The 27,857-nt window shown below is 60.7% G+C and overlaps 3 protein-coding genes across 5 annotated transcripts in view; all 3 read left to right on the forward strand.

Moving 5' to 3' along the window:
* Nucleotides 1–46: 46 nt before the first annotated feature.
* Nucleotides 47–6,898, forward strand: CNPPD1 (cyclin Pas1/PHO80 domain containing 1). Its single transcript, XM_030016963.1, has 8 exons — nt 47–255; nt 537–639; nt 3,238–3,319; nt 3,906–4,026; nt 4,120–4,248; nt 4,426–4,487; nt 4,725–4,842; nt 5,367–6,898. Exons 1-8 carry the CDS (start codon nt 187–189, stop codon nt 5,997–5,999), a joined length of 1,317 nt encoding a protein of 438 aa, XP_029872823.1. The 5' UTR covers nt 47–186; the 3' UTR covers nt 6,000–6,898.
* A 103-nt stretch (nt 6,899–7,001) lies between these two features.
* On the forward strand, nt 7,002–12,650 carry SLC23A3 (solute carrier family 23 member 3). Its single transcript, XM_030016961.2, has 12 exons — nt 7,002–8,060; nt 8,319–8,479; nt 9,015–9,109; nt 9,407–9,480; nt 9,794–9,975; nt 10,126–10,249; nt 10,628–10,775; nt 10,856–11,109; nt 11,302–11,407; nt 11,483–11,650; nt 11,853–11,948; nt 12,125–12,650. Exons 1-12 carry the CDS (start codon nt 7,953–7,955, stop codon nt 12,472–12,474), a joined length of 1,866 nt encoding a protein of 621 aa, XP_029872821.1. The 5' UTR covers nt 7,002–7,952; the 3' UTR covers nt 12,475–12,650.
* A 2,089-nt stretch (nt 12,651–14,739) lies between these two features.
* NHEJ1 (non-homologous end joining factor 1) overlaps nt 14,740–27,857 on the forward strand; it is a 45,045-nt gene continuing 31,927 nt past the window's right edge. The window contains exons 1-5 of one of the 3 annotated variants that reach the window (XM_030018998.2): nt 14,740–14,933; nt 15,547–15,732; nt 16,651–16,860; nt 18,970–19,108; nt 20,547–20,605. In XM_030018998.2, the coding sequence (XP_029874858.1) occupies nt 15,547–15,732; nt 16,651–16,860; nt 18,970–19,108; nt 20,547–20,605 (594 nt within the window). In that variant the 5' untranslated portion in view covers nt 14,740–14,933. The remainder of the gene's footprint in view (nt 14,934–15,546; nt 15,733–16,650; nt 16,861–18,969; nt 19,109–20,546; nt 20,606–27,857) is intronic. The other 2 variants (XM_030018996.2, XM_030018997.2) reach the window with 2 other exon arrangements.

The following is a 27,857-nucleotide window of genomic DNA, read 5'->3' on the forward strand; positions in this document are numbered from 1 at the left end:
GGCGGGGCGCTCTGCGCAGGCGCGGCTTCAGCCACGCTCCCTGCACCGGAAGAGGAAGGCGGGAGGCGGGACTCGGCCTAGCAGCGGTTCCGCCACCCCGCTCCGGTCACCGGACCCGGCCTCGGCTTCGGAGCAGCCCGGCACCCCGGAGGGGACCCGGCAGCCCCTGCCCCGGGGGCGGGCGGGATGGAGCTGGACGGGCTGCTGCTGGACGAGGAGGGTACCTTCTCCCTCAGCGGATTCCAGGAGTTCACGGTGAGTCGTCCGTCGTCCACCCCCGCCCCCGGCGCACCCCTGGTGGTGCCCGGTGTCGCCGGCGCAGCCTGTCCCCAGCCCCGCACCTCCGCGGGCCCCTGGGGTGTTGCCCCCTTAAGCTCAGGCCCTGAAGAGCCCCGTGTGACGGCACACCCCGGCCCCTGGCCGAGTTCCTGGGGGCCCCGCCGGGCCCGTTGTACCCCGAAGCTGGGTTGGGGTGGAGAGCCCGGTACGGGGAGTGCTCGGGGCGTTTCTCACGTTCCCCCCATGTCTGCCTGCAGTTCCTGCCCAGGCACCAGCAGCTGAGCGAGAGAGTGCGGAAGCGGCTCTATTATGGCTGGGACAAAGATTGCAGCCTGGATAATCTCTCCAGCCCCATGGCAGGTGGGTTGCCGAGTGTCCCCAGACGAGAATGCTGAGTCAAGGGCGTTGGAAGTAGCCCAGGGGCTGAGACCAACAAGTCACCCCGCTCCCTTCCCAGTGCCAAATCCCACCCCTGCCCAGCCTTCCTCACTCTGCGCAGCACAGCGGGCAGGGTGCCAGAGCCTCATGGCTCCTGCTCTCTGTTTTATTGCCCTCTCTGGCCCACTGCTGCATTTTTGGCACCTCGCTAGTGTGCAGAGTCCTTTAGGTTGCTTGCAAATTCCTTGGCAGTGAAGGCTGTGTCCCTGTCCCTGATGGGAGGTGTCTTGGAGAACTTCTTGTGCTGTGCAAAGTACTGGGAAGTTTGTTTAACTTCCATTTGTGAGCACCAAGGGGACAAGTTTCTGCTGTGTGTTTGTCTGGATCACATCCTTTTTTTTTTTCCTGTTGATTCACCAGTGTTTGGGGGAGCAGAATGACGCAGCTGGGTTGAGGCTGAGGAGCTGGTGCAGGTGATGGTAGAGAGGAGTGGTCAAGGGCTGCCAGAGGGCTTTCACAGTTCGTTCGTGTTAGTGTTTCCATTAGCTGCGTGCTCACACAGCTTGCAGGGGGCGTTGAGTGGGTGTGGAAGCATGCTTGCATTCAAAACTCTTGTGATAAATTTGGGGAAAAGGTCTGAAGTAGCCAAGAGGCTGTGTGTGATGTACCTCAGCGAGGAGGGGGATGCTGGGTGCGTGGTGATGGGGCTGGGCCGGGCTGCCTGGGCGCTGCTGGGCGTCACGAGTTCTGACATGGGCGGTGCAAAGGAGGTATGTGGCTCGTCTTTGGGGCTTGCGTCACACCCAGGTACGAGATGGGACTGTTCCACAGGATGCTACCAGTGTTGGAAGTTCAAAGGGCACATTCATGGAAGAAGACTCTGTTGAGGGCTATTAACTATAAAGACTGTCTTGCAGTCAGGAAAAGCCTCGGCTCCAGCAGCTGGGGGCGGGAGCAACGCACAGAGAATATCTCTGCGGGCTTATCTGCTCTTACAGCCTTCCTTCACTAGCTGCTATCAGCTGCTGTCAAACAAATGGGACCTAGGGCTATGGCACCTGTCTTAGTACAGCTGTGCTGTTGCTACGTGGTGAGTTTATGGCACTGCTCTTCAGATGAGATGGAGGCAATTGTGGGGAGAGTCCAGAGTAGCAGGAGGAGCTGGGAAAGGTCTTTGGCATTGAGGGGTGGCCGCAGGAGGCGGTATGGGGCTGGCTGAGGAAAGAGGTTGAAAACTGAGTTTGTTCTTTCTGGAAAGGAAGAATCATAACTACCCTCAGCATGTCGTGGCTGTGAGATGGGGAGAGTGATCAGCTGCTCTCCGTGCCCTCTAGGGCAGGACACGCTGTCATGGGTTGGATTTGTGGGCTGAAGAGTTAGGTTTCACATCGGGGCAGAGCCTGGGGGACCTCATGTACTCTCCATCACTCGGGGCATCGCTGCTGCCTCTGCAGGGGCTGGTGTGGTAGCCCAAGGGTGGCCAAGCAGGGCAGAGAGAGCAGCAGCAGTGTGAGAGGCTGGGAGCTGCCAACGGGTGGCTGGAGCTGTGTCTGCCTGGCTGTGGATCCTAGCGGTGGTGTGGCTTGAATGACCTGGGGAGGTTGGTGGCTGCTGTTGGGCAGATAATTCCTGTGGGACTGCAGCTGTTCTCTTAGTTGCTGGAGACACACAGAAAGGAGGGATGTGGAGAGAAGAGGTGGTGTGGTCATGCTTCTCGTGGGAGCTGGAAACGCATGGCTGCTGGGATGAGCTCTGCTCTTGACTCTGTCAGCCAAGGGTTCAGTGGCAAAATGGAGCTCGAATTGCCTGTTGAAAACACTTCCTGGCAAGCACCAGACTGAAGTGCTGTTTGGGATGCTCCCAGCTGGTTCTATCGTGTTGAGAAGCGAGACAGGAGCTGCTGAAGCCATCTGCCAGCATCCGTCAGTCTCTGGCCCTTTCAGTGCTTGGATGCTGAGGCATGTCTGTGAGCCCAGGGGAACCGGGTTGAGATGAGCTGCAGTTATACTGTATCTCCGCTTCCATACCCTGTTAGTGCCTTCGGGCTCCTGGTCACATGAATATATTGTCCATCACCATCTCAGAGGCACTGGGGCTGTGGTGTGCTGTGGTGTAGTGTGGTGGAAGCTGGATCAGCTGGAGTGCTGACGAGCTCTGGAGAAGGAGAATGCTGTTTGGAGGGGAGCGAAGGACTAGGAAGACGTGGTGTTGACATCAGGTCCTAGAAAGCCTCCGAAAGGGTTGCCTGAGGTCCTGCGGGGTGAGGGGAGGGTGTTAGCATCTCTGTGCAGCTGACTGCTGGTAACTCCCCGTGACGCAGACGTGCTAATCTGGATCTGGCACTGCCACTAGGCCTTGGACACTCACATCCTCTTCCTGCTTTGGTCTGGCTGTCCTGCCTATTTGTTTGTTCCTCCCTCATCCCTGACTTCTGATAAGGCCTGTCCTACCTTCATAGTTTGAATTAAACTTGAGGGGCTGAGCAAACACCAAGACTCAATGGGCTTGTGGGGAGAAGGGGAAGGTGGGGGTGGACTGTGCCATATGGCGCTAAACCCTTTTGCTGCTTTTCTGCCCTAGATATTGCTGTGGAGTTGCTGCAGAACGTGGCTCCCAGCCCTATCCGCAGACTCCAGAAGAAATATGTCTCTCACGTGTCTCGGTAAGAAGCAAAAGCTGTCCCTTCATGTCCTGTGTCAGAACTGGGAGCTTTGGTCTCACCTATGACTCACTTCTGTCCCTTGAGCCAGCACTGTCTTTGTCTCTTAGGCCTGATTAGTGTCAAAGAGGAGCTGGGGGCAGGTGGCAAGGATAGCAGGCATAGTGGCTTCCTGACACAGCCAGGCCCGCTTCAGGTTGGCCCTGTTCTCTGGGGTGCAGGGGTGCTCTTGTAACTGGGAGTCTGTGCTGGCTGGATCTGCAGCTCACTGGGTAGCCTGGGTCTGCTCTTGGCAACCAAGCCCTTGCAGTGTGCCTGGCTGCAGGCAGGTTGCTCACCTTGGAGCTGGTTGTGCCTGGGAACAGGAGCCAGGGCTTTCTGCTCTCCACCCTGCATCCCCTGCACTTTCTCTGGCTGTAGCTCAGGACACCCAGCATGGAGCTGGCAAGGCTGGGATGTATCTAGTGGTCTTATTTACTAAACCTCCCCACTACCCACCTGGGGAGGGAGCAGCCAAGTTGTGCCGTGGTGGCTGGGATGTTTGTAGCACACAGATAACATTCGGGCTGGTTCTTGCCCTGTCCCACAGGGAAGCTTGCATCTCGCCCTGCTCCATGATGCTGGCACTGGTTTACATTGAGAGACTCCGGCACCGGAACCCTGAATACCTCCAGCAGATCTCATCTTCAGACCTCTTCCTGATCTCCATGGTGAGCAGTGTGGGCTGGGGGGGTCACTGGGTTGGAGGGAGGCCTGGAGGAGTGCAGGGGGGACTGAGATCCTGTCCTTTATGCTGGTTTTAGATGGTTGCTAGTAAGTACCTGTATGATGAGGGTGAGGAGGAGGAGGTGTTCAACGACGAGTGGGGAGCAGCAGGAAAGGTGGACGTCCAGACCATGAACACACTGGAGATGAACTTCCTGAGTGCCATTGTAAGTGGGGCTGTCTCTGCGGCCAGCTATTTCACAGAGCGGGGGAAAGGAGGCATTGAGGGGAGTCTGGATTTCTGTTTTTCCCCCACATACTCCCATGAAGGAATAGAGAAGGATGTGTCTGGGTGCTGGGTGGCCTGCCCAGACTGTGCTGACCTTTCACTGCTGTCCCCACAGGACTGGAGTCTCTACACAGATCCCCGGGAGCTGTTTGAAGTGCTGAGCTGGCTGGAAGGACGGTAGGTCTGTGGGGTAGGGGTGAGCCTTTCATCCACCTTGCAGCCCTGGCTCTGCCCCTGCTCAGAGCTAGCCCTGCTGCAGTGAAATAAGAGGTTGGGGTACCTGTGAGCCTTTGCTAGGCTCTGCAGCTCCCTTCCACAGACCTTGAGCAGGGTCTTTTCCAAGCCTGCCTGGGCTGAAGCTTCTTTGATGGGGAAGGTCCGTGCCACATCCACCATTCTCTTTTTTTCCTGCAGTGTGGCAGAAAAGCAGGGCATGTGGCGTGGCTGGTTCACCTACACGGATCTGTGTGTCCTCATGGAGCAGTCCATGTGGCAGCATGTGCTGGGCCAGTTCTACCAGCAAGTGGTAAAGGTAAGGGCATGGGACAGCAGCTACTGGCAAGAACGTGGGACCCAGCAGGCCATGAGTTTGGAGCAGGACCCTCTTTTCCTCTGGGAGCAGCAGCTTGGTTTATTCCCTGTTGAAAAGGGAAGCTGTCAGAAGCCAGAAGATGATGATTTGCAGCTCTGCTGCCTGAGGCACTGCAGCCTGGTTCTGGGTTAGTCTGCCCTGTGCTGGACCGCAGCCCCACAAGTCATGGTGCAAGGTCATGGTGGTGGCATGGAGGGAACTGGGTGCTGGCTGGGGATTTAAACAGGAACTGCTACATTTTAGCTGGGGCATTTTGGTTTGTGGTATTTAGGCCCTGCTTTGAACAGGCTGTGTGCCACCCACTGTTAGCAGCGTGGCTGCCTGCTCCCTGGCATCCATCCAGCCCTGGTGCTGGTGGTGCCGCTTGCCATCACGGCTGCTGGGTCGATGTATGGCCATGCTGGGTCACGGCTGGCTGTGGGGTGCTGCTGGGGGGTCTGGGCTAACAGTTGGCTTCTCTGCAGCTGGCCTGCCTCCTGGGCGTGGTGTACCTGACCGGCTTCGCTGCTGTCTTCGCCTCCGTCACAGTGGTGCACGGGTCTGTGTGCATGAGGAGCGTCAGCCTTGCAGCCCCCCGGCCTGCACTGTTCTCCGAGGAGGGCAGCTGCCAGCTGGATGCCCAGCCAGCCCCAGCCCCTGACCAGCCCCAGCCCAAGCTGCCTGACATCTCCCCAGCCAGCAGCACCCGTTGCCTGGGGGAGAACGAGACGACCAAGGAGCCATGTCGTGGAGGTGTCACAGCAACCGCGCTCTACCTGTGGAGCAGCGTGATGACGGCTCTGTCCTATCCAAAGGCGCCTGATCTAGCCCAGCATATGAACCCCCTGCAAGGCCCCTTCCGGAGAGTACCCACCGCCTGCGAGAGGTCTAACCGTACTGCCCCCTCTGCAGCCCCCCGTCAGCCTGGCCCCTTCGGACTCGCCGTGCTCCCGGCTCCTCCGGCGCTCCACTGCCATGCCTGCTCAGCCAGTTCAGGCCCCGCATGGAATGCAGCCCCCAACCGCAAGGACTGGCTGGACCCCCTGGGGCTGAGGCAGTGCTCCTTGCACACTGCCATGGATCTTGGTAGAATCAAGAGCTTCATTTTTCCCAGCTAGGAGCACAGGGCGGCAGCCCCTTTCCCCTTCCTTCCTAGTGTGGCACAACTCACTTCCTTGCACTGCTAGGACCCTTGACCCCTGGGGCTGCATGGGGCTGCAGGCCCCTGTGTTACTTCCAAACCAGCATTTGTGTCCCCCCACCCAGGGCAGGGGTATCCTTCACTTTGGGGGCTGCTGGGACAGGTTGGGGCGGAGTTGGCTTGCTGTTGGAGTGCTGGGGTGGGAAGCTGCTAGCTGGAGGGCAGAAACGGGGTGCCCTTGGGCTGGGGTGCTAGGGCAAGGGAGATGTTGTACCTCTTCCTACAGCGAGTGGGTGGCCCTTTGTGGTGCTGGGCAGAGGTGGTGTGTGGGATGTAGGATGCTGGGGTTGTGTGTGCAGGGTGGAGGGGCTGGGGCAGTGACCCCAGTGGGTTGGTGGGGTGCTCCAGGAGGAGTTGGGGTGCCTGGGTGAGGGGAGAGGAGGTCAAAGGGAGGGGGGAGTGAGCAGCCCGAGCTGTCTGGCCATAAGCAGCAGTTCCCCTTGGGGGCTGCCAGGCCACTTCTTGGGGAGGTGCAAGGGTCACCCCAGGAGGGGATCCTGATGCGGCTGTGCCCCAGGCAAAGGTTGTGCCCTGCTGAGCTTGGAGGTGGTGAAGTGTGGTTAAGGCTGAGCTTCCTTATCCTGCTTGCGTTGGGTGTTCTGAAACTGGGGTGCTCTGTGACCCCATCCCAAAGCCCAGCTGTCTGTGGCTGCGAGCAAACAGTGCCTGACTGCTCCTCGGGGTGGGGAGAAGGCACCTTGTCTTGCTGACCAGCCCAGCTCATCGTGCCCCTTCTTTTTACTGTGGATTTTACACCTGTTTTTCACTCTTTTGTAGATGCAAATCTCTTCCAATAAAAGTAGTTCTTGCTGTGCATCTGCCTTGTCCTGCTGAGCTGCTCTGCTGGCAGCATGCCTGCCCCAGTGCGGTGCTCCATCGATGCATCTGTGCTTGTTCTCTGAGCCACTGCGCAGGGCAGATCCTAGGTGCTGCAAGTGAGCCCAGGAGCACTGTGAGGTCTGTCCTGCAGGGCTCAAGAGGGACCAGGCTCTCTGGTGACAGGAGGGACATCGGGTCTGGTGCCTGGGGGAGGCAGGGGCAGTGGCAGAGAGGAGGTTCCTCATCCTTGGGAATGTGGGGAATGCACGGTTTCCACTGTTCTTTGCTCTCCAAAGTCTGTCCAGTTAATGAGTGAGCCCTGAGCGGCAAGGGCTTGGCAGGGTTGCTGTTGTGGTTGCTGGCACAGCCACCTCTGCCCTGTGACAAAAACATGAGCATCGCCTGCCTGTGCTCCCTTGGGAGTCTTCCTAGCCAAGCGGGGCAGCTCTTGTCCCTGGCATCCTTCTCCTGTGGCAGGATTCAGTGCCCTCCTCCTAGGAGCATGGGGGACATAGTAGACACCCATCAGAGACCCTCATGGTGTGGGCACAGTGCCCTCAGTGGGGAATGGCAGGACCTGTGGGGGTTTGCACAGCTTTTAACGGGTTCCTCGGGGCCTGATGGTGAGGAAGGGCTGGACCAGGAGTGCAGGGGGATGCCATGCTGGGGAGGAAAAAGCATGGAGCTGGATGCTGCTGCTGGTGGGGATGCTCTGAGCACATGAAGGAAGGGGTGTCTGTGCTGTGTACCACAAGAGGCAGGGATGGGATCCAGGCTGTGGGCAGTTGGCACTGTAACAGTGTCCAGTGTCCTGGGTGTGGGTAGCTGTCACCTGGCCCTTGTGGTGACAACCCAGGGTGACACTTGCATTCCTGGCCACAAGGGCAGGTTACTCACCAACTCAAGTTAATGGCTAACCGTGGGGCAGCTCCTGCAGAAGGTGGAAGTTCAGCTGTATGTGGGCTGTGAGGAGCCGTCGGGGGTGGGGAGGGTAGGAGCCTGCCCACCCCCTCTGCACCGCAAACTGGGAGCGCTGCGGGGAGGCAGCAGCATGAATGGGGGCCACTGTGGAGTGCCTGGTGCCGGGAGCCCTGTTCTCTCATCCTGCTCCCCACAGAAGATGTGCTCCTGGATGCTGAGCTGTTGCTTAGCCCTTCAAGTAAGGGGGGACGAGGGTGAGCAGCCAGAGAGATGGGGAGAGGACTGGGATCCTCGCAGGTGGCAGAGCAGGGGCTGCATCCTGCCAGGCAAAGGGTGCGTGGGGCTCTGGCCAGGGTGTGCTGGGAAGGGAGTGGGCAGGGGTGGGCGCTGCCTGGGGCTTGTCAGTGAGCGTGCATCCACCCTGGGGGGCTGGGCACAGGGAGCTGCAGCTCTGGGGGCTGCAGAGTCGTGACCAACCCCTCTCTTCCCTGCACAGCACCTGGCCGTGCAGGCCTCCTTGCTCTGCATCTTCCACCTCCTCCTGCTGCCCACCCTGCCCGAGGAGCCATCCCATGCCCAGGCCACCAGTGAGCTACTGGCACGCAGCCTCTTTGCCTGTGGCATCTCCACGGTGCTGCAGACCACCCTGGGGAGCCGGTGAGCAAAGGGGATGAAGGGGATGCAGCTGTCACCAGGAGGAGGGTGATGCCATGGCAGGGCATGTTTCTGGCCCCTCCTAGGCTGTGGGAAGACAGGATTTGCTGGAGGTGGGAAGGAGCATGAGGTCAACCCCTTGCCCGGCATCTCTGCACTGCTGTCCTCTCCCTGCCATCACTGCATCCTCCTCTCTCACACATCCCTCTAGCAAAACTGCTGTGCTTTCCGTCTAGCTCCTCACTGCCTTGCTCCAGCATCATATGCAGCTCCTCCAGACCATCTGGTGCCTGTGCTGCCCGCACCCCACGCAGGGGCTGGGTGTGTGCTTTGGCAAAGTCTCTGACCTCTGCATGCATCCCATGGGCTGCCACTTGGGATGTGCTAGGGCACATTTGGGATATGGGGTGACCTCCTCCAACTTTGGGGTTCTCATCTCCTTCCCTTCTCATCCCTCGCTCCTCTGGCAGCGAGGGCTTTGGGAGCAGCGCTGTCCCCTCTTTCCTCCCTAATGTGCCCTTGCTGTCCCCTTCCCCAGGCTGCCACTGGTTCAAATTCCATCCTTCGAGTACCTGGTCCCTGCCATGGTGCTGAGCTCCCACCTGTCCCTCAGTGCCAGCACGGACAGGAATGGTGAGTACAGCCCTGGAGCCTGCGTCCCATTGGGCCCGGGCCATGCCCGTGCCAGGGGAATGGCAAGTGACAAGGTGCCCGGTGCACTGAGTGGGGATGAGGGGTAGCAAGGGCTCCTGCCTGCTGGCCCCTCTGGTGACGGTGCACAGCACCCTACTGGTTGCCTCCCCAGGGTCAGGGCTTATGCTGGCATCCTGGCCCTTCTCCAGCCAGCAGCCTCTGCCCTGCGTGCTCTTGGACACGGCTTCAGGAGCCCAGTGTCCATGTGCATCACATCCCTTTGAAATTCCCTTCCAGGCACAGCTGTTGCCAGTGTGTGCCCTGCACCGCACTGCACCGTTGCAGGGAGCTGGGCTGCCTCGCTGCGAGAGGTGGGTGCTTCTGCGCTGGGCTGGGGTCCCCATCCTCCTGCTCCACCAGCGCCCCAGTTGTCACCTGCATCCCTGCACCCCCAGTCCCTTTTCCAGCCCTCCTGGGGATTGCCATGAATCAGGGTGACACAAGGGGATGTGCAAAGACAATGGAGATCGTGGTGCATGTGGGTACATATATTCCCCTGGGTTGGGGTGAGCAGAGCACGGGGAACAAGTGATGCTACTGGGGTGGTGGGAGTGTGGCCAAGGGAAGGTGTTGGGCTGCTCTCCATGTATCCTTCCCCATGGGTCCCGTCCTTTTCTCCTGTAGGTCTCTGGAGCTGTGCTGGTCTCTGGACTGGTTCAGCTGGCACTGGGAGTGTCTGGCGTGTGCGGGTGGGCAGCCCGGCACTGTGGGCCCATGGTCCTGGCCCCCAGCCTCTCCATCATCGGGCTGTCCGCATACAAGGAGGCCGCTTTCTTCTGCTCCACTAACTGGGGGGTAGCGCTGCTGTACGTGAGCCCCGGGGGCCACAGTGGTGTGCAGTCCCCAGGGTTTCCCTTCACCATGGGGACAGGAATGGGGCATCCCCGCAGTGCATGGCACATGTTTGGGGCCCCATCGCCATGATGCTACATGGTGACCTGTGCTCCCTGTTCTAGGCTCATGCTCCTTGCTGTCACCTTCTCCCAGCACCTGGGGTCCTGCCGCCTGCCCTTCTGCGCCTGGCCCCAGGCTTGGGGCAGCTCCATAGAGCCATCTGTCCCCACCCTGCGCACATTCTCGGTACTGTGGCTTGTCTGCCCCTGCTCCCTCTGCTGTGCTCAGGCTTCTCTCCGAGCCCAACTCTTCGGTGTGGGGTTAGGTGAGACCCGGTGGCTCTGGAACAGAGCTGGGTGCTGGGAGCAGAGGCAGGGTTGAGAAGTCCTGGTGCAGCTCCCAGGGCATGGGAGCTCCAGAGGGAGCACAGGGGACCTGTGCTCGAGGGTGTTGGAGCAGCAGAGCCTGAGACGTTCCCCACAGTGGTGAGGGGAGATGTGGCATGGCTCCTTGGGAGAGGTGACAGGACAAGGACCTGCTGTCTGGGGCACAGCAGACGAGGTGCTGGCCAGGGCAGGTAGGAGAGAAGGGTCCCCTGCTGAGGGTCGCCTTGCTGCCTTGCAGGTACTGCTCCCGTTTGCTGGTGTCTGCATCGTCTGTGCCATCCTCAGCCACCTCCACGTCCCCTGGGAATCACTGGACCTGGCCATGGCACAGCTGTCCTGGGCCAACAGCACCTTCCATGCCCCTTGGGTCCACATCCCCTACGCAGGTGGGGTGCGGCAGGGCTGGGTGCAGCCATCTGCCTTTGGCCAGGGCCTCTACCACTTGTCCCTTCTCCCTCCACTGCAGGCGAGTGGGGGTGGCCGCTGCTCACCCCCCAGGCGCTGGCAGTGGGCATCGCCATGGCCATTGGCTGCAGCATGAACTCGGTGGGCTGCTATGTGCTGTGCGGCAGGCTGCTGCGAGCCCCCCGGCTGCCCCCCGACGCCTGCAACCGGGGGCTCTGCACAGAAGGGCTGGGCAGCCTCCTGGCAGGGCTGCTGGGCACCCCGGGGGGTACAGCCGCCAGCATCGCCAACGCCTGCACCACCGGCCTCACGCAGGTATGCCCGGGGTGGGGGGAGGAAGGTCGGCAAGGGATGGAGAGACAATGGAGCAGGAGGTGTGGGGGACCTGTAGCACCCAGGCTGTCACTGAGCTGGCACTGGGAAAGGCAGGTCTGTATGGCAGGATGGGGGGGACAGAGTGGGGGGTGATGCTCCCCATCCTCACTTTCCCATCCTTCTTTCTGCCAGGTTGGCTCTCGCCTCTCGGTGCAAGTAAGCGCGCTGGTGTGCGTGGTGCTGGGCATGTCCCCGAGGCTGGCAGGGTTCCTCACCCGCATCCCACTGGCGGTTCATGGTGGGTAGCCTGCCCTTCCCCTGCACTGCGGTGCCTGCAGCCTGCCTGGCGCTGCCTGACTCCTGCTCCTCACAGGAGGGGTGCTCTGTGTCACCTATGCTGTGGCTGTGGGCACGGGGATCTCCTACTTCCAGTACGCGGACATCGACTCGGGGAGGAACATCTTCATCGTCGGCTTCACCATGTTCATGGCGCTGCTGGTGCCGCGGTGGTTCGGCGCGGGTCCGGCTCACCTGGCCACAGGTAGCGGGGACATTCCCCAGGCAAGGCAAAGCCTTGGGCCCCATGGCATGATGACCACATGTCTCCGATGTCCTGGAAGTCTGGGTTGGCTCACGACAGCAGGCAGCTCACTCTCCAGCTCCTGGATCTGCCGTGGCAGCTCCTGCCCCTTCCCCACCACTGGGCTGGGACATCCTGGGTGATTCTGGCCCTGTCCCTGCAGGCTGGGTGCCTCTGGACCTCCTCTTCCTTTCCCTGCTCATGGTGCCTGTCTTCTTAACTGGCTTCTTGTCATTTTTCCTGGAGAACACGGTCTCAGGTGAGGGGCTGCTCTAGGTTCTCTATGTGAGCTCCTGCTCTGAGGGCTGGATCTGGCTATGGGACTGTCCCCAAACCACTGGCTCTGCCTCCAGGCAGCCGTGGGGCTGGTGTGGACCAGGAGGGTGCAGCCGGAGGAAAGGGCTCCCATCTCACTGCGCACTGCCCTGCTTGCAGGAACCCTGGAGGAGCGAGGGCTGCTCTCGGAGCTGGCACCACAGAAAGCCGGGGCAGGCGATCACCAACCCTATGGAGAGAGGGGCGAAGCCAGCCAGGCATATGGGCTCCCTGCCGGGCTGAGGGGGCTGCTGCCATCCTCCTGCAAAGCCTTCCCCTGCTGCTTCCTCTGCCCGGGGAGTGAGGAAGAGAAGGAGGAGGAAGAGGAGGAGGGCAGCCGTGCCACCGAGGAGGGGACCGCTCCCCCAGGGGAAGGCACGCACCTGCTCCCCAAACCCGGCTCCGGGGAGCCGCAGCTGTCCAGGAGGCCGAGCGAGACGGAGATGCCCGCATGGCACACTGTGGCCTGACCCCACGGTGTGGGGACACCTCATGGGGGACTGGGGCTGTGCCCCCAAGGCAGCTTGTGAGCCACTTTGCTCCTTGTTTCTGAAGCCCAGGTGGACTGGAGGGACCTGCGCTTCCACACTCCCAGTATGAACCTCATTTCCCTGCTTGGGAGAGAGCTATAAAAACCTTCAACCAACTTGGCCCTTTCGAGGGGTTTCCTTTCCAGCCAGGATTTGCCTGGGAGATGCCAGCCCACCCTCCCCTGGTTCCCTGAGAACTGTGGCCACAGAGGGCATGGCCACCTGGTGTCACTGCAGCTGGGGATGTGGGTGCCCCTAAAGCCCACCATCACCCTGTGGACATGGCTGGGGAAGGGCTCAATGCTTTAGCCAGCCCCAAAGCACTGTCACCCCAGTCTCTGCTCACCCGCTGGCACCGTGCTCAGGAAGGGCTGGCTCCTCACCTCGTCCCTGCCAAGTCCCAGCGGTGCCCATGGCCCCTTGATGCCCATGGCACCAGGTGTATACTAACGCCCTGGCTCTGGCACACCCTAGGCTGGGGGTGCAGCTCAGCTCAGTTCCCCAAAACAGTGAACCCCCTTTCACCTGCAGTGGGTTGGTCCCAGCAGCACTTACCACTTAACTGCCCCCCCCCCCCCCCCCCCGGTATTTTTCTTGTTGCTAAACCAGCCAGCAGCAGATTTCTCTGTGGAAAAAAAACATCGCCTTTGACCCCCACAATTAAGCTTAGTGCCTGGGTTGTTCCCTGCTGCCAGCTGGTTATGCCGACTGCAGTGGAGTCTGCACCAACCCTGCTCGCTGCTCCAGTGTTTACAGCAGACCAGAGTCCGTTTACAGCAGATCAGCTCCCCGTGCTCCCTCCACCAGTCTGAACTGGCCTGCAAAAGCCTAGCAGTGGGGTAGGAAAGGCTGGGGCTTTGCAGCCCTTGTGTGATGCTGGCCCTGGGTACAAGCTGGAAGGAAGGATGGACTTGGGCTGGGAGGATGATGGAGCTGGTCCATGGAAAGTGGCATGCTCGAGCTGGACCACAGCTCCAGGTTGTGGCTGCTCCCTTCACCTGGTCCCAAGGAGCCCCCCAACGCCCAGGAACACCCAAAGATGGCTGCAGGGTGAGAGGCATGTGGTGCCACTGTGTGTGCAGGTCCTCAGGGGTGAGCCCCCTTTCCTCAGCTCCCTGTGATGCCCACAGCTGGGTCCTGTCCACCCAGTGGGCACAGGGTGCAATGCACACAGCCTGGCCTCACCCAGCCAGCCCCCCACCTGGGTCTTGCACCCCAACCCGTCCCTGCACTCTAGCTGTGCCCAAAGCCCAACTGGGTCCTGCACCCCAAACGCTCCTGCACTCTCACCTGGCCATGCAACCCAATCTGTTCTGCACCCTGCCTGGGTCCTGCACCCCAAAGCCCCTGCCTGTTCTCACCTCCCCTGGCACCCCGTTGGGATGCAAACCCTCTGGCATGATCACCCTCCCCTGGCAACCCCCCCTCGAGGGCGGCCTCAGCCCGCACAGTGGGGAGAGGGCGTGAGCTGGGGGGGTGAATAGGGTAGAAATGGGGGGCTCAGGGGCTGTGCATGGGTGCAGGGGGGGCGGTTTGTGGGTGGAGGGTGGATGGCCTCAACGCACGGGGTGCAAGTGGGGGATCACCGTCAGCGTGTGGGTGCTGGGGTCAGTCATCAGGGCAAGGACGGAGCTGTGCTCACTGTGGGGGAGGCTGGAGGGCTGGGGGGGGGTGCACGGTGTCCATGGCTCCTGCCAGGCTGGCACAGACCTGCTCTGTGGTGTCTTGTGAACCCAGTCCCGGGGCATGGGGGACACATGCACCTGCAGCCCCAGCTATGCAGGGCTCGCCGGGGTACAGCAGCTCAGTCCCAGCACAATCCCAGAAGAGCAGCAGTGCAGGTGCATGCCCTGCGCTGTGCCTGCACAGGCACGCTGCGGCTGCTGGGGCTGAGGAATAAACCCAGGGCTAAGGAACAGGAAGAGCCCCAGCTGCTGCTGCTTCTCCAGCCTGTGCCGTGCCCGCAGCCCGAGGGCTGTCCCCCACTGGGCACTAGTGCCAGGACACTTCATAACAGGAGCAAGCGCAAAACAAAGCATTAAAGCATTTCAATCCACATTGCTTTGCACAGCGTCTTGGCCGTGGCACCTCCCGTGACGATCAGGGAAGCTCGAGAGGGATGTGCCAGCTTGGGTCCCCCACCTTGTCAGCAGGCGAGGGAGCAGGAGCGGTCGCTCCCTGGGCCCTGAGGAAGCGATGGCCACGGCCGTTTCCCCGTGCCGATGACCTGTGGCGCACGGTGCTACACATCCCAGCGTGCCCCGGCCTCTCGCATGCCGCGGAAGAGAGCAGCATGCTGGGAGCCGTAGTCTGGCCCTCGCCTCCGGCCCGGCATCGCTCGCCTCTGCAAAGCCCCTCGCCCCGACAGCTTTTGGCCTGCCGGCTCCTCTTGCCCTCGGGTAACTCCGCAGCTTCGCAGAGCCCCAGTCCTGCAGGCACCCCGGGGACACCGGGTCCCCAAGTGTTTTGGCTGGCACAGAGCCTGTCGCAGGGAGGAGCGGGAAGCAGCAGTGCTGGCGGGCGGCGTGGGCTGCCGCCCGCGTCAGTGCAGGCAGGGGACGGCGCGTGGTTAGTGTGGAGCACAGGGATGGGATCTCCGAGCAGGAGGAGGGCTGCAGTGTCCTGCTGCCCGTCCTGGTGCAAGCTGGGCAGCTTAAATGTTAATTTGCATGTAGAGATCTCACTGTATTAATGGCAGCAAGCACTGGATAATGCCGGGGAGGCAGCAGTTACATTGCTGTGCATCTGCTGGTGCATTTGGGGTGCTTATTGTGAGCTGGGATAGGAACCGCCCTGCACAGTGCTCCCCAAAATGCCCTCCCCAGCAGAGCTGCATGTATGTGCAAGGATGTGTGTGACCAGAGCTAGCTGAGCATCCTCACCTCCAGGCCACGAGGTGGGGCTGGCATCGTGGAGGGGCCGGCAGGGACCGAGGGTCCCTGTGAGGCCACCCCAGGGACAGGGGTCTTCCTGGGTGGGGGGCGAGGCAGAGACCTGATTGCTCTCTTGCAGATGGAGGGCTCCGAGGAGCTGGAGAGCAGCCTTCTGACAAAGCCCTGGGCTTCTGTTTGCTTTGGTGAATCCGCTTTTCTTGCCAAAGTGTGCTTCAGGGATACTGGCTACATCCTGCTGATCTCCGACCTCAGCAGCGTCTGGTACGAGAGTGCAGACGCTGAGGCTGTGGGACAAAGGTCCAAGGTGAGTGTCTGGATAGTCCAGGGACCTCTTTTTCTCCTCGCAGCAGCTCATGTTGCAGCATAAACTGCTTGGTGACACAATGGCCGTTGGATCCGACAGGGTTTGGGTGCAAATACCTGGCTTGGGAAGTCCCCGGGTGACTGCCCAAGCACTGTCATCCCGGTTGGCTGAGCACCCTCCTCCCAGGAGAGTGGGCCAGGCTATTCAGCATGCCCAGAGTAGCCACGTGTCCACCAGGGCTGCGTGCTGAGGCTGGCACACTTGTTTCACTTGTGGGCTGGATGGGCAGCTGGTTTCTCTAGGACCAGTGTACTAAGGAGGAGCTTGAAACACAGCTGCCTTCCCACCAGTGATGGAGAGACTCCTGTTCACATTCATAGCTAGGCACAGGCTTCCATGAGGTGTCCTGTTAGCACGTCCCCCAAAACTTATGGGGCCATGCCTCATCCTCTCACCCTAGCCCATGTGCCCAGGCCCCCACGTGCCACCCCTGCCTGCCAGGACCCTCTGTCACAGAGTAGCTGTGCTGAGCAGCTGGTGGCAGGAGGGGTAGGCATGCGGTGGCAGCTATCCCCCAGCTCTGGCAGGTTAGCTGAGCTGTGACAGCTCTCAGCCAGCCTGTGACACCCGCGGTGGCATGCGGGGCAGATGTGCTAGTGGAGACCGTTGCACCCTGCCCACCACCTGGACCCTCCTGGGCTGGCGGGGCAGGGAAGCCTTCCCAGCTCAGCTGGTCTGGGAGAACTGGTGGGGAATGTCTTGTCACGGGGCTGGAAGCTGAGGCCCAGGGATGGCTTTTTGCAGTGCTGGGACACACAGAAGTAGTTTGGTTCCTTCTGTGCTGGCATTTCTGCTGCTTTTTTCCCAGTGCCAAGCTCCCCGGGGTGTTGCTGTACCCATAACGTTGCCTTTCCCCAGGAGCTGAACAAGCGGCTGACGGTCCACGTGTCCTCCTTCCTGCACCACTTGTGTGACTTGATGTCCCCCTTGCTGGCAGGGCAGTCGGATACCGCCACCTCCTTCTCCTGCCACCACACTGCTGGTGGCCTCAGCCTGCATGTGAAGAGCACGCTGTCAGGACTGCCCTTCTACTGGAAATTCCACTGCTGCCCGGCTCCCGTGGAGATGGTGAGCGAAGCTGCGGAGAGTTTGGGGAGGGGGGCAGCCAAAATTAAGGATTGTCTCCTAATGCTTGGAGGGTTTTGGGTGGTCTCGGGCCGTGCTGCTGGCTGTAGGGTGCCTGGCTCTGCCTGCTGCCCCTCCCGAGGTTCACTGTCCCTGTTTCTTCCCATTGAGACTTTGGCACCTTTGTTGGCGCCTTGCAGCGAGGCAGGGTCAGCCCAGCACACGCTGCTGCCGGGGCAGCAAGGAGACGTCCAGTTTGGGACGATGCCCTGCCAGCGCCCCGCATAGCAGAGCGATGCCGTTCTCCTTTGGTGCATGCCGTGAAGTGCGGCACAGAGCGGCGGGTTACCCCCAAGGGACCCGCAGGTGGTCTGTCGCGCCGAAGGGGAATTAAAGCGGGGGTCTCCCCGGCTTTTAAGGGGTTGCTCTTACCCCGGGGCTGCCTAACATTCTGGGTTTCGGGAAGCAGCCGCTGGAGCCCGGTGTCGCCAGCCGAGCACCCGGGGGCAGCACCTCCGCCGGACCCCCGGCAGGCGGGACGGGCTCTGCGGGGCCGGGGCTGCCCGGGCCGGCCCCCACCGCCCCCGGCACCCCGGGGCCCTGCGGCCCTACGCGCACAAGAGGGCGCCCGGCACCCGCTAACCGCCGCGGCGGGAGCCTCCGGCGGCGGCCCCGGCCCCGGGGCCGGCCCTGCGGCTCCGCTGCCGGCGGGTGGCCGCAGGAGGCATCGCCCCAAATCCCCGACACCCCCCTCCCGCCGGGTCCCGCTGCGGGGCACGTCTCTTCTCCCCCGCCTCGAACGGCTGTGCTTGGGCATCACGGGGAGGAGAGCTGGGGTCCCCGGCTGCTGTGGGGGTGTCTGTCCTCGCTTTCAAGGTTCAACTGGGGAGCAAATAAACTCGGGGTCCCGGCTTGGCTTGGGAATTGCTGGCCCTCCCTGGGCAAGAAGCATGGAGGCTGAGCTGAGAAGGTGCAAAGCCGGAGCTCCCAGCTGGTAGCTGCTCCTCTACTTTTGCTTGGAAACGTGCTGGATGTCTGCAAGGCACCCAGGACTTCGGAGCGTGGCTGGTGTGGGTGCAGGAATGGGGACCAGCTCTGCCCTGCTAAGCTCGACTCAGCAGCTGGCCAGGGGCTCGAGGCAGGCATGGAGCTCACCCGGCAAACCGCTGCTTGCCCCATCCCAGCTCTGCAGTGGACGGTGCCCTCTGCGCGCCTGGGTGGCTGATGGCCGTCACCTCTGTGGCTCGTGCCTGGGGGTGAGCAGAGCCTGGAGCCCACTTTGGGCTCACCGCAGGAGCGAGAAGGCTTCGCAGGCGATGCTGGGTTTGCTGCTGTCTCACCTGTGGGATCAGCCTAGCCACAAAGACAAGGGGTGTGTTGGGGCAGGGGGGTCCCAAACGTCCTCCCAGGGGCTGTGGGAGGTGATGGGCAGGAGGCTGCTTTGTGTGCCTGATGGGCCAGGGTGACTCAGCCTGGCTCTGGGGCAGGGGACATGCCCAGGGCTCTGCATGGGGCTTGTGTGGCCATAAGCTAAGGGTGGGCACGGTGGGCTGCAATGCGCTGCGAAGCTGCAGCCTGTGAGAGGCCTGCATGTTGGGATCCCTTCTGCTTTTGATCTTGCCTCCCTGCAAAGGTCTTTCCTGTTCCCTAAGCCGCAGTTTGACACCTTGGGTCCTGGTTTTTCACCCAGCTGTGCCTGTTTCCTGCGTAGGAATATGCCAGGGGGTGCGCAGAGCTGTGGGGAGGGTCCAGGTGGCACATGGGGGGCTCTCCTGCTGCACCCCAAATGGTGGGTAGAATGTTGCCTACCCCTGCACCCTGTCCCCATCGGGCTCTCCCACCCAAGCTCTCCCCTGCTGCAGCCCCCAGCAGTGAAAGGATGGAGCTGGGATGGAGGGATGTGTCCTGCAGCATCTGGCGTCCCTTCTCCCAGCTCACGTGTTTTGACCACTTCCCACGGGATTTGAGTGAGATCTGGGGTATCTTGGGGAGCCCTGTGTGACCTGGGGTGCAGCTCTTGCTAGGGCCTTGCTGGCTGCCCTGCTTTGACTGCTCTACGGACAGCTGTGCACCTCCCTGGACCTTCCCTAGAATGTCCCTCCTCCATCCTAGGTGTCCCGTCACCTCGTGAGGCCCCTGATTCGGATGAGCCTGGCACTGCAGTACCAGGTGCAAGAGCTGACCTTCCTGCTGCTCCAGAAGGATGCTGAGATCGAAGACTACAGGGAGAATGGGGCCACTCTCAGCAGAGGTGATGAGGGATGCCAGGGGCCAAGAGAGAGGAGCGAGCAGGGAGCGAGTTTCCTCCCTAGCACAGGGCTGGTGTGCTCTGCTCCCTCCGGCTATTACGCAGTCAGGCTTGTGTTTCATGTTCAGCTGCACCGGCAGCGAGACGGTAGCCAGAAGGCTGGGGAGCAGCCCCTGGGGAGAGCTGGGGGAGGAATGGCCATTGACCGGTAGCTGGAGGAGTTGGGGAGTCGCCAAGGGGCTCTCCGCTTTGCCGAGAGCACCTGGCCGCTCCCCAGCCGGTGGGGATGCCAGCAAGGGCCGGCCCTGGAGCAGTGTCAGGCTCCCTTCCCAAGTGCGGTAGCTTGCTGAGCGCTTGGAGAGCAACCAGGGGCTCCCAGCTTTCCCTGCCGCAGGATGCACAGCCGTGCACGTGGGCCCCCCTCCAGCACCCAGCCCGCGTCACCATCGGGGAGGACAGGCAGGCAGAAGCCCCCTCTTTTAGAATGTGGATCAGGACCTGCCTGGGGGAGCCGCCTTGGGGGGAGGGTTGTCCTCCACCCATGGAGTTTGACTGAGCACTGTTTTTCGAGTTGTCCTTTGCTAGTGCCGTGCTCTGTCCTGCTGCCAGAGGTGATACCTGCCCTTCTGCAGGAACCTTGCCTCCCCGGGATGTGTGGTCTGATGGGTGTCAGCCCTGACTTGTGTATCATGGCCAGGAAGGTGATGTGGTCCAGACCCTGTCCCATGGCAGGTGCCCCACCACAGGAGCCTGGATCTGCCCAGCAGATGCACTAGAGCTGTGTCAGCTGGCTGCCTTCCCCTCTCTTCTGCTGCGTGCCAGCTCTGCAGGGCTTGGAGCAGCCAGGGCAACCCGGTTTGGGTCCAGGGACTGATGCTGGTGGGCAGGCGGCCTCACTTGTCCCTTGCCTGTGCAGGGCAGGAAGCTGGGAGGAAGCTTTGCTCCAGTGCTGCTGAGCAAATCTGGCCAGGCAACATCTTAGCAATGATGGGGAAAAATCAGTGTTTTGAACAAGGCGCAGGGCAGAATGAGCTATAACAGGGGTTTGTCCCTGTCCCGCAGTGCTCAGACCCAGGCAGCAGTTTCAAGCTGTAAGATCTGGGAATGGTGCTGAGCATGTCCTGCCACTGTCCCCTGCTCCTCTGTGCGTGAGAGTGCTGGGACAAGTGTGGATGTGCTCTGGGCTCTGCTACCTGGCTGCTGTGTGCATCAACAGGCTCAACCTTATTCTCCCACTTCCCTGGGGTCCTTGCACCTTCTGCTAACTGGGTGATGTGTCCCTAGCCGAAGGGGCCCGCTGACCTCTCCCTCTGACTTTGGGATGAGCTGCTGGAGCATCCTGTTCCCCTGCAGCCCCCTTGCCCCACAGGCAGGGGAAGGGGAAGCCGGGGTGGGAGGGCTGGCCAGACCTGCGTGGGCTCATCCCTGCTCTCTCTTGCAGACCGCCTGCGGACAGAGCCTTTCCAGGAAGAAATGTTTCAGCAGAACTTCATGGCTGAGGTAAGGAGCAGTGCAAGTCCTCCTGCCTTCCGCAAAGGGGTGGTGGGGAGCCGGCACCAGCAGCCCCAGTGTGAGGTGGCACTGGTGGTGATGGCTGGACTTGCCTGGAAGGGGGTAATGCCCACTGGCTCTCCCGAGGCCCTCCTTGTGTCCTTGCACCTGGTCTAAAGGCGAGCAGAGCTGGGGGCAGGCCTGGCATGGCCGGATGGGGACGTGTTTTGTCACCCTCTCACCACTGCCAGGGAGTTGCCAGGGGTGCGAGCCGGGCTGGCTGCTCCACGGGAGTGTGCCATCGCTGGGGCTTCCTCACTTGTCTCCCGCATTTACTGTGGACCTGAAACACTGATGCTGATGGCAGGCAGAGAGCAGGTGAATGAGGAGAAGCCATCTGCTCCATTTCGTTCATCTGCTGCTTTTAGGGGTGGCTTTGCAGTGGCACATTGTAGGGACAAGTGCCTTTCAGCCTGTTGTCTGTGCTGTGCCCACCACTCTCCTCCTGGCGTGCTTGGCTCCAAAATCAGACATGTGCTTCAAGGAAACTGGGGCTGGAAGGAGAGAGTCTTTCCTCTGATGCTTTTTCATTACTGGAAATAATCACAGAAGCACTAAAATGATTCAAACCAATATGGCAAGATCAGAAATGACTGATGCTCATTGATGCAAAAAGACTCAGGATGCTTGAGTGTTCCTGTGCTCACTGTGAAGGCACAGGAGTGGGGAGCAGCCGTGTCTGTTGGGGACCAGGGCGTCAGCCAGTGTGTCTGTGGTACCACGTGAGCTTTGAGAGGACATCGCTTTGTGACACACATGCTGATGCTCTTGCATAGCCAGCAATAAACCATCTGCAGAGTTTCTAAAAATTAGAGATGATCCTCTTATATGAGAGGCATTGCATCCAGCGCAGGCAACTTTAGTTCCCCCCTGGTTATGATGGATAGAGATGAATTCACTGCTGGACTGCAACTTGGAGGTTGCCTAGGGACCGATGATTATGACCAGATTACATTCACCCTGGGCAAAGAAAAGACATTCCTAAACAGTAATTTATATCCTTCATGCTTTGAAAGGGCTAATTTCCCAAAGCAGGGGGAAAATTATGAGTGAAATCAGCTCAGAGGAAACATTTAGATAGAAAAATGTGAATGAAAATGGTGAGCTCTTTCAGAAGAATTTCAGAACCACAAAAAGCCACAATTCCACAATCAAGAAAGAGGGCAGTGCTGGCCGAGAGCCCGTTCTGGTTCAGTGGCAAAGTGAAGGCAGCAATTAGAAATAAAAGAGCAGTTTATAACAAATGGGAGAGCGGGAGTAGATAGCAATCAATATAAATTAGAAATTATGAAGTGTAGAAAATGGATAACAGAAGCTAAAGACATCAGGGAAAAATCATGGCAAAGGACAGAAGGAAACAGTTTTATTTAGTGTAGTAGGAGAAAAACCCCAAGCTCCCAGCAACGGGATAAGCGTATTAGTAGATGGAGGTGGTAAAATGATTGATACTGGAGCAGACATGGCAGAAGCAGTCGGTAAATGTTTCGGTGCTGTCGCTGGAAGGATGCAGGCGGATGTGTCAGGATTGGGGGACGATGAAGCATGTCTTTGTCCAAGGGTCAGCTGAACAACATCTGCTAAAGATGAACGTCAGGCTTGAAACTGAGAGTCCTCCAAGAGCTGGTAGGGTGTGGGTCACGGGGGAAGGTGCTCGGTGGTGCAGGGTGGGCAGGAGGGGAATGAGGTAGCCCTGCAAAGAGACTTGCAAAAGCAGCTGGTGGGGAGCTCATCTGGCAGAGCCTTAAAAGATGGGAGGGCAGCTGGTGCTGTGTGTCCCAAGAACAATGCAGGAGCAGTGTCTTGGGGCTGGAACACCGGACAGGGAATGGGAGGGTTTAGGAGATGCTCCCCCTCTGCATCCCCTGGCAGCCAGGTCTGAGCACTGGCCTGGGGGGAGAGGCTGGTGGAGGGATGCAGTTGTGCATTCAGTCTGCCTGGGGGGATCTGTCCTCTCTGCATTCATCCCCTTGCTTTATAAACCCACTGATGATGCTTTTGGCCCATGTACCATCCTGCAGCAATGAGCCATGAGGTGCGAGCAGCTGCTGCCTTTGGTTTGAATGTGGTACCCCGTCGTTCCTCCTGATGTCTCCTAGGTCTTGTGTTAGTGAGGAACACCAAACATGGCTTTGCAGCTCTCCACCACCAAAACTGGCTGTTCACCCCACTCTCCCCCATCTTTCTGCAGCAGAAGGGTGGGCTGGATGATCTTGTTGTCTCTGGGCAGGTATTTCAGAGCCCCTGGGCAATTTAATACTCCATTTTCCAGCTTCAAAAAGGAGAAGCACGAGGGGCTGGGGTCCCTCGGGACATGCCGCGGGGAGCCGGGAACGCTGCGACTGACTCCCGTGTCTGGGTTTTCAAAAAGATGCTGGACAATCAGTGTGGAGTTGCAGGAATGAATTGAGGGCTGGGGAAAGAGCCCGGCATTGAGAAACTTGGAAGGGAAGAGCTCCGTCTAGCTTATCAGGGAGAAAATTGAGAGGCGCCTTGATTACAGTGCGTGAGGGTCTTTACAAGGAGAAAATGCTGGTTAGTGAAGGGCTCTCTTTAATCTCGCGGGGAGCAGCAGAGCACGAGCCAGGCACCGGGAGCCAGAGCCAGGCAATTTCGAGCTAGGACGGAGGCACTTGGGTTTGCTCCCATGGACGATTAGTGATTGGGGCACGCTCCCAAGGGCAGCGGTTGATCCTCCATATCTTGATGTCTCCAAAAGGGGGCTGGGAGCCCGCCTGGAAGAAAACCAAGTTGCTGGGCTCAGTCTTGGGATGTGCATGGTTGAACGTCAGTGGGCAGGAGGTCAGGAGGAGAGGTCTGACGGTCATTCCAGCCTCTCCCTCTGGGAAATGGAGCTTCAGGTTGTGGATGTTTGGTAGCGGTAAGCACCTCCTGGCTGGAAAGGGATTGTGATGGTGTGGCACAGGGCTGGCGGGTTACGGGAAATCACTCCACAGCTTTGCTCGCTTCCCAAACATTTGCCGCATACCCCGTGGAGAGGAAAGGACCTGCCAGTCCCCCAGGGCAGAGCTGCACTGCCTCTCGGCTTAAACATGCCCTTTCCCTGGGCTTGTGTGCACTCAGCTGTCCAGGACATTTTAACTAATCATGGGGAGTTTTCCAGCAAAGCCCTGGGAATATTTATACGTTTAGGAAACGACGCTTTCACACACGCAGTTTTTGGCAAGGGTTCACTGCTGAGCAGCTGCCTGGGCTTGGGCAGAGCTGGAGGTAGAGCGGCAGCCGCGCGTGAGCCGAGGCAAAGCCGGCAGCTTTTATTGGCAAGCCCAAGGGGTTCACACCGTGAGGGGAAAGAGCGGGCGGCCGAAGAGGGCTCAGCGCCTCGGGGCTGCCCCGGCACCCTTCCCAGCAGCCTAGAACCCAGCAGGTTGGGGGTATTTTGTCCCCAGCTGTCCCTTTGGTTTGCAGAGATGATCCCGCAGGGCAGCGTGGGGTGGCCACCCAAGGGTTTTGAGAGCTTGCCCTGGCCTGGCTATGGTTGACGTTTCGTGACACAGCTTCTGCCAGAGCCCGTGGTCTGGGTCCCCGAAGGGGTGCAGAGTCAGGGGGTCCATGCGGTGCCGTGCCCCCTGCCCCAGGAAGCTCAGGGACAGGTACGCTGGGGACAAAGTCACCGATACCATCAGTGCAAATATGGCCCCCGTGCCCCAGGATGCTTTGCCCTGCGTATTTTTATCTGCCGCGGCCGGTGCGCGCGGGGGCGGCTGCTCCGCACCTCCACAAGCTGAGCGCGGGACCTCGGCAAACAGGACGCAGCGGGTTCACGGCTCGACCCCGGGGCCCGGCGAGGAGGAGGAGGATGTGCCATCAAAACAAGCAACGCCAGAGAGGAAGATAAACAAACAGGCGGCTTCCAGCGTGGCCCCGGCCGAGGGCGAGCGGGAGCCCCGGGGCCAGGGCTGGCGGCGGTGCCGGCGGCGGTGCCGGCTGACGTCAGGGCGCCCGGGGGTCAGCGTCCCTCTTATTGTTCCCCACCGGGGCTGGGACGGGGGCCAGGCGCCCGTCCCCCTCCCGCGAGGGGACACGGGCCAGCGGGGCAGGTGGAGGGCGGCCAGGGCACCCGCCGGAGCCACCGGCCATCGCCATCCCGGGGTCCAGCTGGGCACCTGCCTACACGCTGCCTGCCTCCAGCGCCCTGCTTCTCCTTTTTAACAGGCACTAAAAATAAGCCCCGGGGAGCGGAGCTGCCGCAGTCTGGCCGAGGGCGAAGGCGGCGGTGGGCCGTGCATTTTGCAGGGCGGGGACGGCATCCCTGAAACCCGCGCCAGCCTGGTGCGGCGGGGAAGAAGCGGCCCTTTGGCTCCTTCCAACGAGGGATGTTTTTAATTAGTGCAAGGTAGCTGTGGCTTTGCAGCTGCGACCGGGCCAGAGCGGGGCCAGCGGCGTGGGTGCGACACGGGCTGCTCGCACGCAGGGTGTATGGCTCTGGGGGAGAAGATGCCACGGGCGCTCGGCCAAGCTGGGCTCCCTGGGCGCGGGGCTGGGGAAGGAGCCGGCGGCTGTTGCCGGCAGGGCTGAGCGGTGCAAAAGTTGCAAGGCCCTGGGCAGGCTGGGTCGGGGCGGAGGTGGCAGCACGGGGGTGGCTTTTGGGGACGTTTGGATGAGCAGAGCAAGCTTTTGTGTGCAGCCAAGCATCTGTGCTGTTCTCATTAAGTAAGACCCATGGGTGCCTGTGTCCTGTTCTGGACTGGGGCCGCTTGTGGGGTCCTTGCTTCGTTCCTGAACAAGCCTTGGTCACCCCATCTCATTGCTGCTCTGGGGTCCGGGTCCCGTGCTGGAAACGTGGTGGGCTGCGGTCATGCTGGGGGGAATGGGGCACACGCTGCCCTGCACACCTGTGTATGCAAGGAGCTGCACGCTGCTGCAATCAGAAGGAGCAGAGGGTCGCTCCTGCTCAGTGTGAGCACATGCGCCAGCGCATAAGCGTGCGCACAACAGCAGGAGTGTGCTTGCCAGCACCAACGGGCGCAAGGGGCAGAGTGCCACGTCTGATGACTGAAGGGGATGGGGGCCAGCGCTTTGTGCCCACAGTGGGGCACTTGGGGAAGAGCACAGGTGCTCATCGCTGTGTAGGGGCGGACTGCTGCATGGGCACCATCCCCCTGTGGTGTTTGCGGTGGAGGCACATGGCGGGCAGTGCTGCGGCATTATTTATTTATTTGCTGAAGCCCGATCAGGTGAGGGGGGCCCGTCCAGGGCGTGCTTTCTGGGCTGCTGCCGGCAGCCACAGGCTGCTTGCACAAGCAGTGAGTCAGTGGAGATGCACGGTGCTTAAAACCAGACTTGGCATGGGTGCCCCGGGGCAGCAGCCTGCCCGAAATAGTGCCCAGACTGTGGGCAAGGAGTAAGCCCCCAGCAGCCAGGCTGGGGCCGGGCTGGCCGTGACTGCTCCAGCCTTCGCATCTGCTGGGGATAGGGATGCGCCGCAACAGCAGCGGCTACTGTCCCGGGAGCCCCGCTGGGATGGTCCTGCTGGGGATGTGGGGGGGTTCACAGCCGGACCCCGTGTGACTGCAGCTGTGCCTGGCCGCAGCTCTGGCACTGCCACTGCGGAGGGTGGGTGGCGCATGGGCCAGGTATGGGCAGCTGCCTGCTTGGTCCCAACCCCACTTCAGCCCAGCATCATGTGGTGGCTTCTTTGGGGATGGAGGGATAGACAAGCGCCATCACAGCCACCCTCCCTGGGGCACTGCATGGCCCTTGGCTCTGCAGTGGCATGTGGTCTTGCTTTGCAGGCAGAGTCTTCCTCATCCTTTCCATGCCATACCATGCTGTGCCATACCATGTAAAGCTGTGCCGTGCCATGCTGTGCTATGCCATGCCACGCCGTACCGTGCCAGGTGCCGCTGCAAGCAGGCAGAGGGGTGTCACAGGCCGTCTGGCAGAAGGGGCCAGACCCCACTCCTGCGGGAGAGGCCCCAGCCCGTGCATGGGCACTGGCCGCGCGGTGCTGCCGAGGAGCAGCTCAGCTCAGGGGATGATTGATCTCGTGTCAGCAAGCAGTGGTTTGAGCCAGTGCCAAGCCTCAGCTCAAACAGGAGCACTGAAGGGGGAGAGCCCCTTCCCCCTCCGGAAAGCGGAGCAGCAATCCCCCCACCGCCACTCCCGGCCCCGCTCCCACATCTTGGGCATTATTTGCCCCGTGGCCACAGGCAGCTGCCCGGCCCTGGGGAGCACGCAGCGGGCAGTGGGGAGTACGCAGGCATCTGGGGTCCCAGCCTCGCCAGGCTGAGCTCGCTGGGGCTGTGTTTGGGTTAGAGGAGGGCAAAGGGGGGATGCGGGGATGGCTGGCGGGGGGAAGGCGCAGGGCATGGTCTGCCCCTTGCCGCTGCACCCTGCAGCCGCCCGTCCTGGCCCTTCAGCTCAGGATGTGGCAGTAGCTCCTACAAGCAAAGGGCTTTTTGGGGAGGAGAACAAGGTGGACATTGATGGGGCTCTAAAGGCACAGCTCTGTGTCAGCAAGGGACGTGGTGGCTTCTCCATCCCCAGCTGATGGGGTCTGGACCGGGGTGTTGCCATCCCCACCGGCTTCACCAGCCACGGGCAGGGCAGAGGAATGGTGCTGCCTGCACCCCTGATGCTGCCTTCCCCAGCTCCTTGCACCCCTGCTGTGCCCAAAGTGGGCTGCCAGGTTTACTGACCATGTCCCTGCATGTCCTGAGCCCTTCTCCAGGTCCCCCCATGCCCCCAGCTGTGCCTCTTCTCCTGTGACATCCACAGGCAGCTTTTTTCAGTGTTCCTGAGAGCTTCTCCCTCCCTACCCCTCAGGCCAATGCCCCCATAGCCTCTACCAGTCATGCCAGCCCATGCAGAGGTGGTACTGAACAGCTGGGCACATCTGGGCAGGCAGCAGCACCCAGGGAGGGATTACACTGCACCCAGGGGCACAGCCACCGGATTCCTGAGGCTGCCTGCTCCCACTCTGCTCAGACCTTTGCGTCCTATGTATCTGCGTAAGGAAACAGGGCCATTCATGTATTACTCTCTCTATTTATACCTCTCCCTTTCCGTATTTAGTGTGTGCGCAGGCAGAGGGGGCAGCAAACGCCGGGGCCACTGATGTTCTTGGCTCCAGCACCGGCTGGAATTTCGTCCTGGAATGTATCCTGAACCGCTCTGAAAACACGAATAAATCTCTGTGTGTTGTGTGCGTGTGTGTACACAAATACATAGGCAACGTATA

Source organism: Aquila chrysaetos, chromosome 6, assembly GCF_900496995.4.
Source record: "Aquila chrysaetos chrysaetos chromosome 6, bAquChr1.4, whole genome shotgun sequence".
In the NCBI taxonomy this organism is placed as follows: Eukaryota; Metazoa; Chordata; class Aves; order Accipitriformes; family Accipitridae; genus Aquila; species Aquila chrysaetos.

What these genes read in the sequence shown, in the direction of transcription:
- CNPPD1 (XM_030016963.1), top strand. Translation starts at nt 187, where the DNA reads ATGGAGCTGGACGGGCTGCTGCTGGACGAGGAGGGTACCTTCTCCCTC. An exon ending in GCGGATTCCAGGAGTTCACG is followed by an intron (nt 256 to 536) that starts GTGAGTCGTCCG and finishes GTCTGCCTGCAG; the next exon opens with TTCCTGCCCAGGCACCAGCA. An exon ending in TCTCTCCAGCCCCATGGCAG is followed by an intron (nt 640 to 3,237) that starts GTGGGTTGCCGA and finishes TTTCTGCCCTAG; the next exon opens with ATATTGCTGTGGAGTTGCTG.
- SLC23A3 (XM_030016961.2), top strand. Translation starts at nt 7,953, where the DNA reads ATGAATGGGGGCCACTGTGGAGTGCCTGGTGCCGGGAGCCCTGTTCTC. An exon ending in GGGCTGCCTCGCTGCGAGAG is followed by an intron (nt 9,481 to 9,793) that starts GTGGGTGCTTCT and finishes TTTCTCCTGTAG; the next exon opens with GTCTCTGGAGCTGTGCTGGT. An exon ending in CCTGGAGAACACGGTCTCAG is followed by an intron (nt 11,949 to 12,124) that starts GTGAGGGGCTGC and finishes CCCTGCTTGCAG; the next exon opens with GAACCCTGGAGGAGCGAGGG.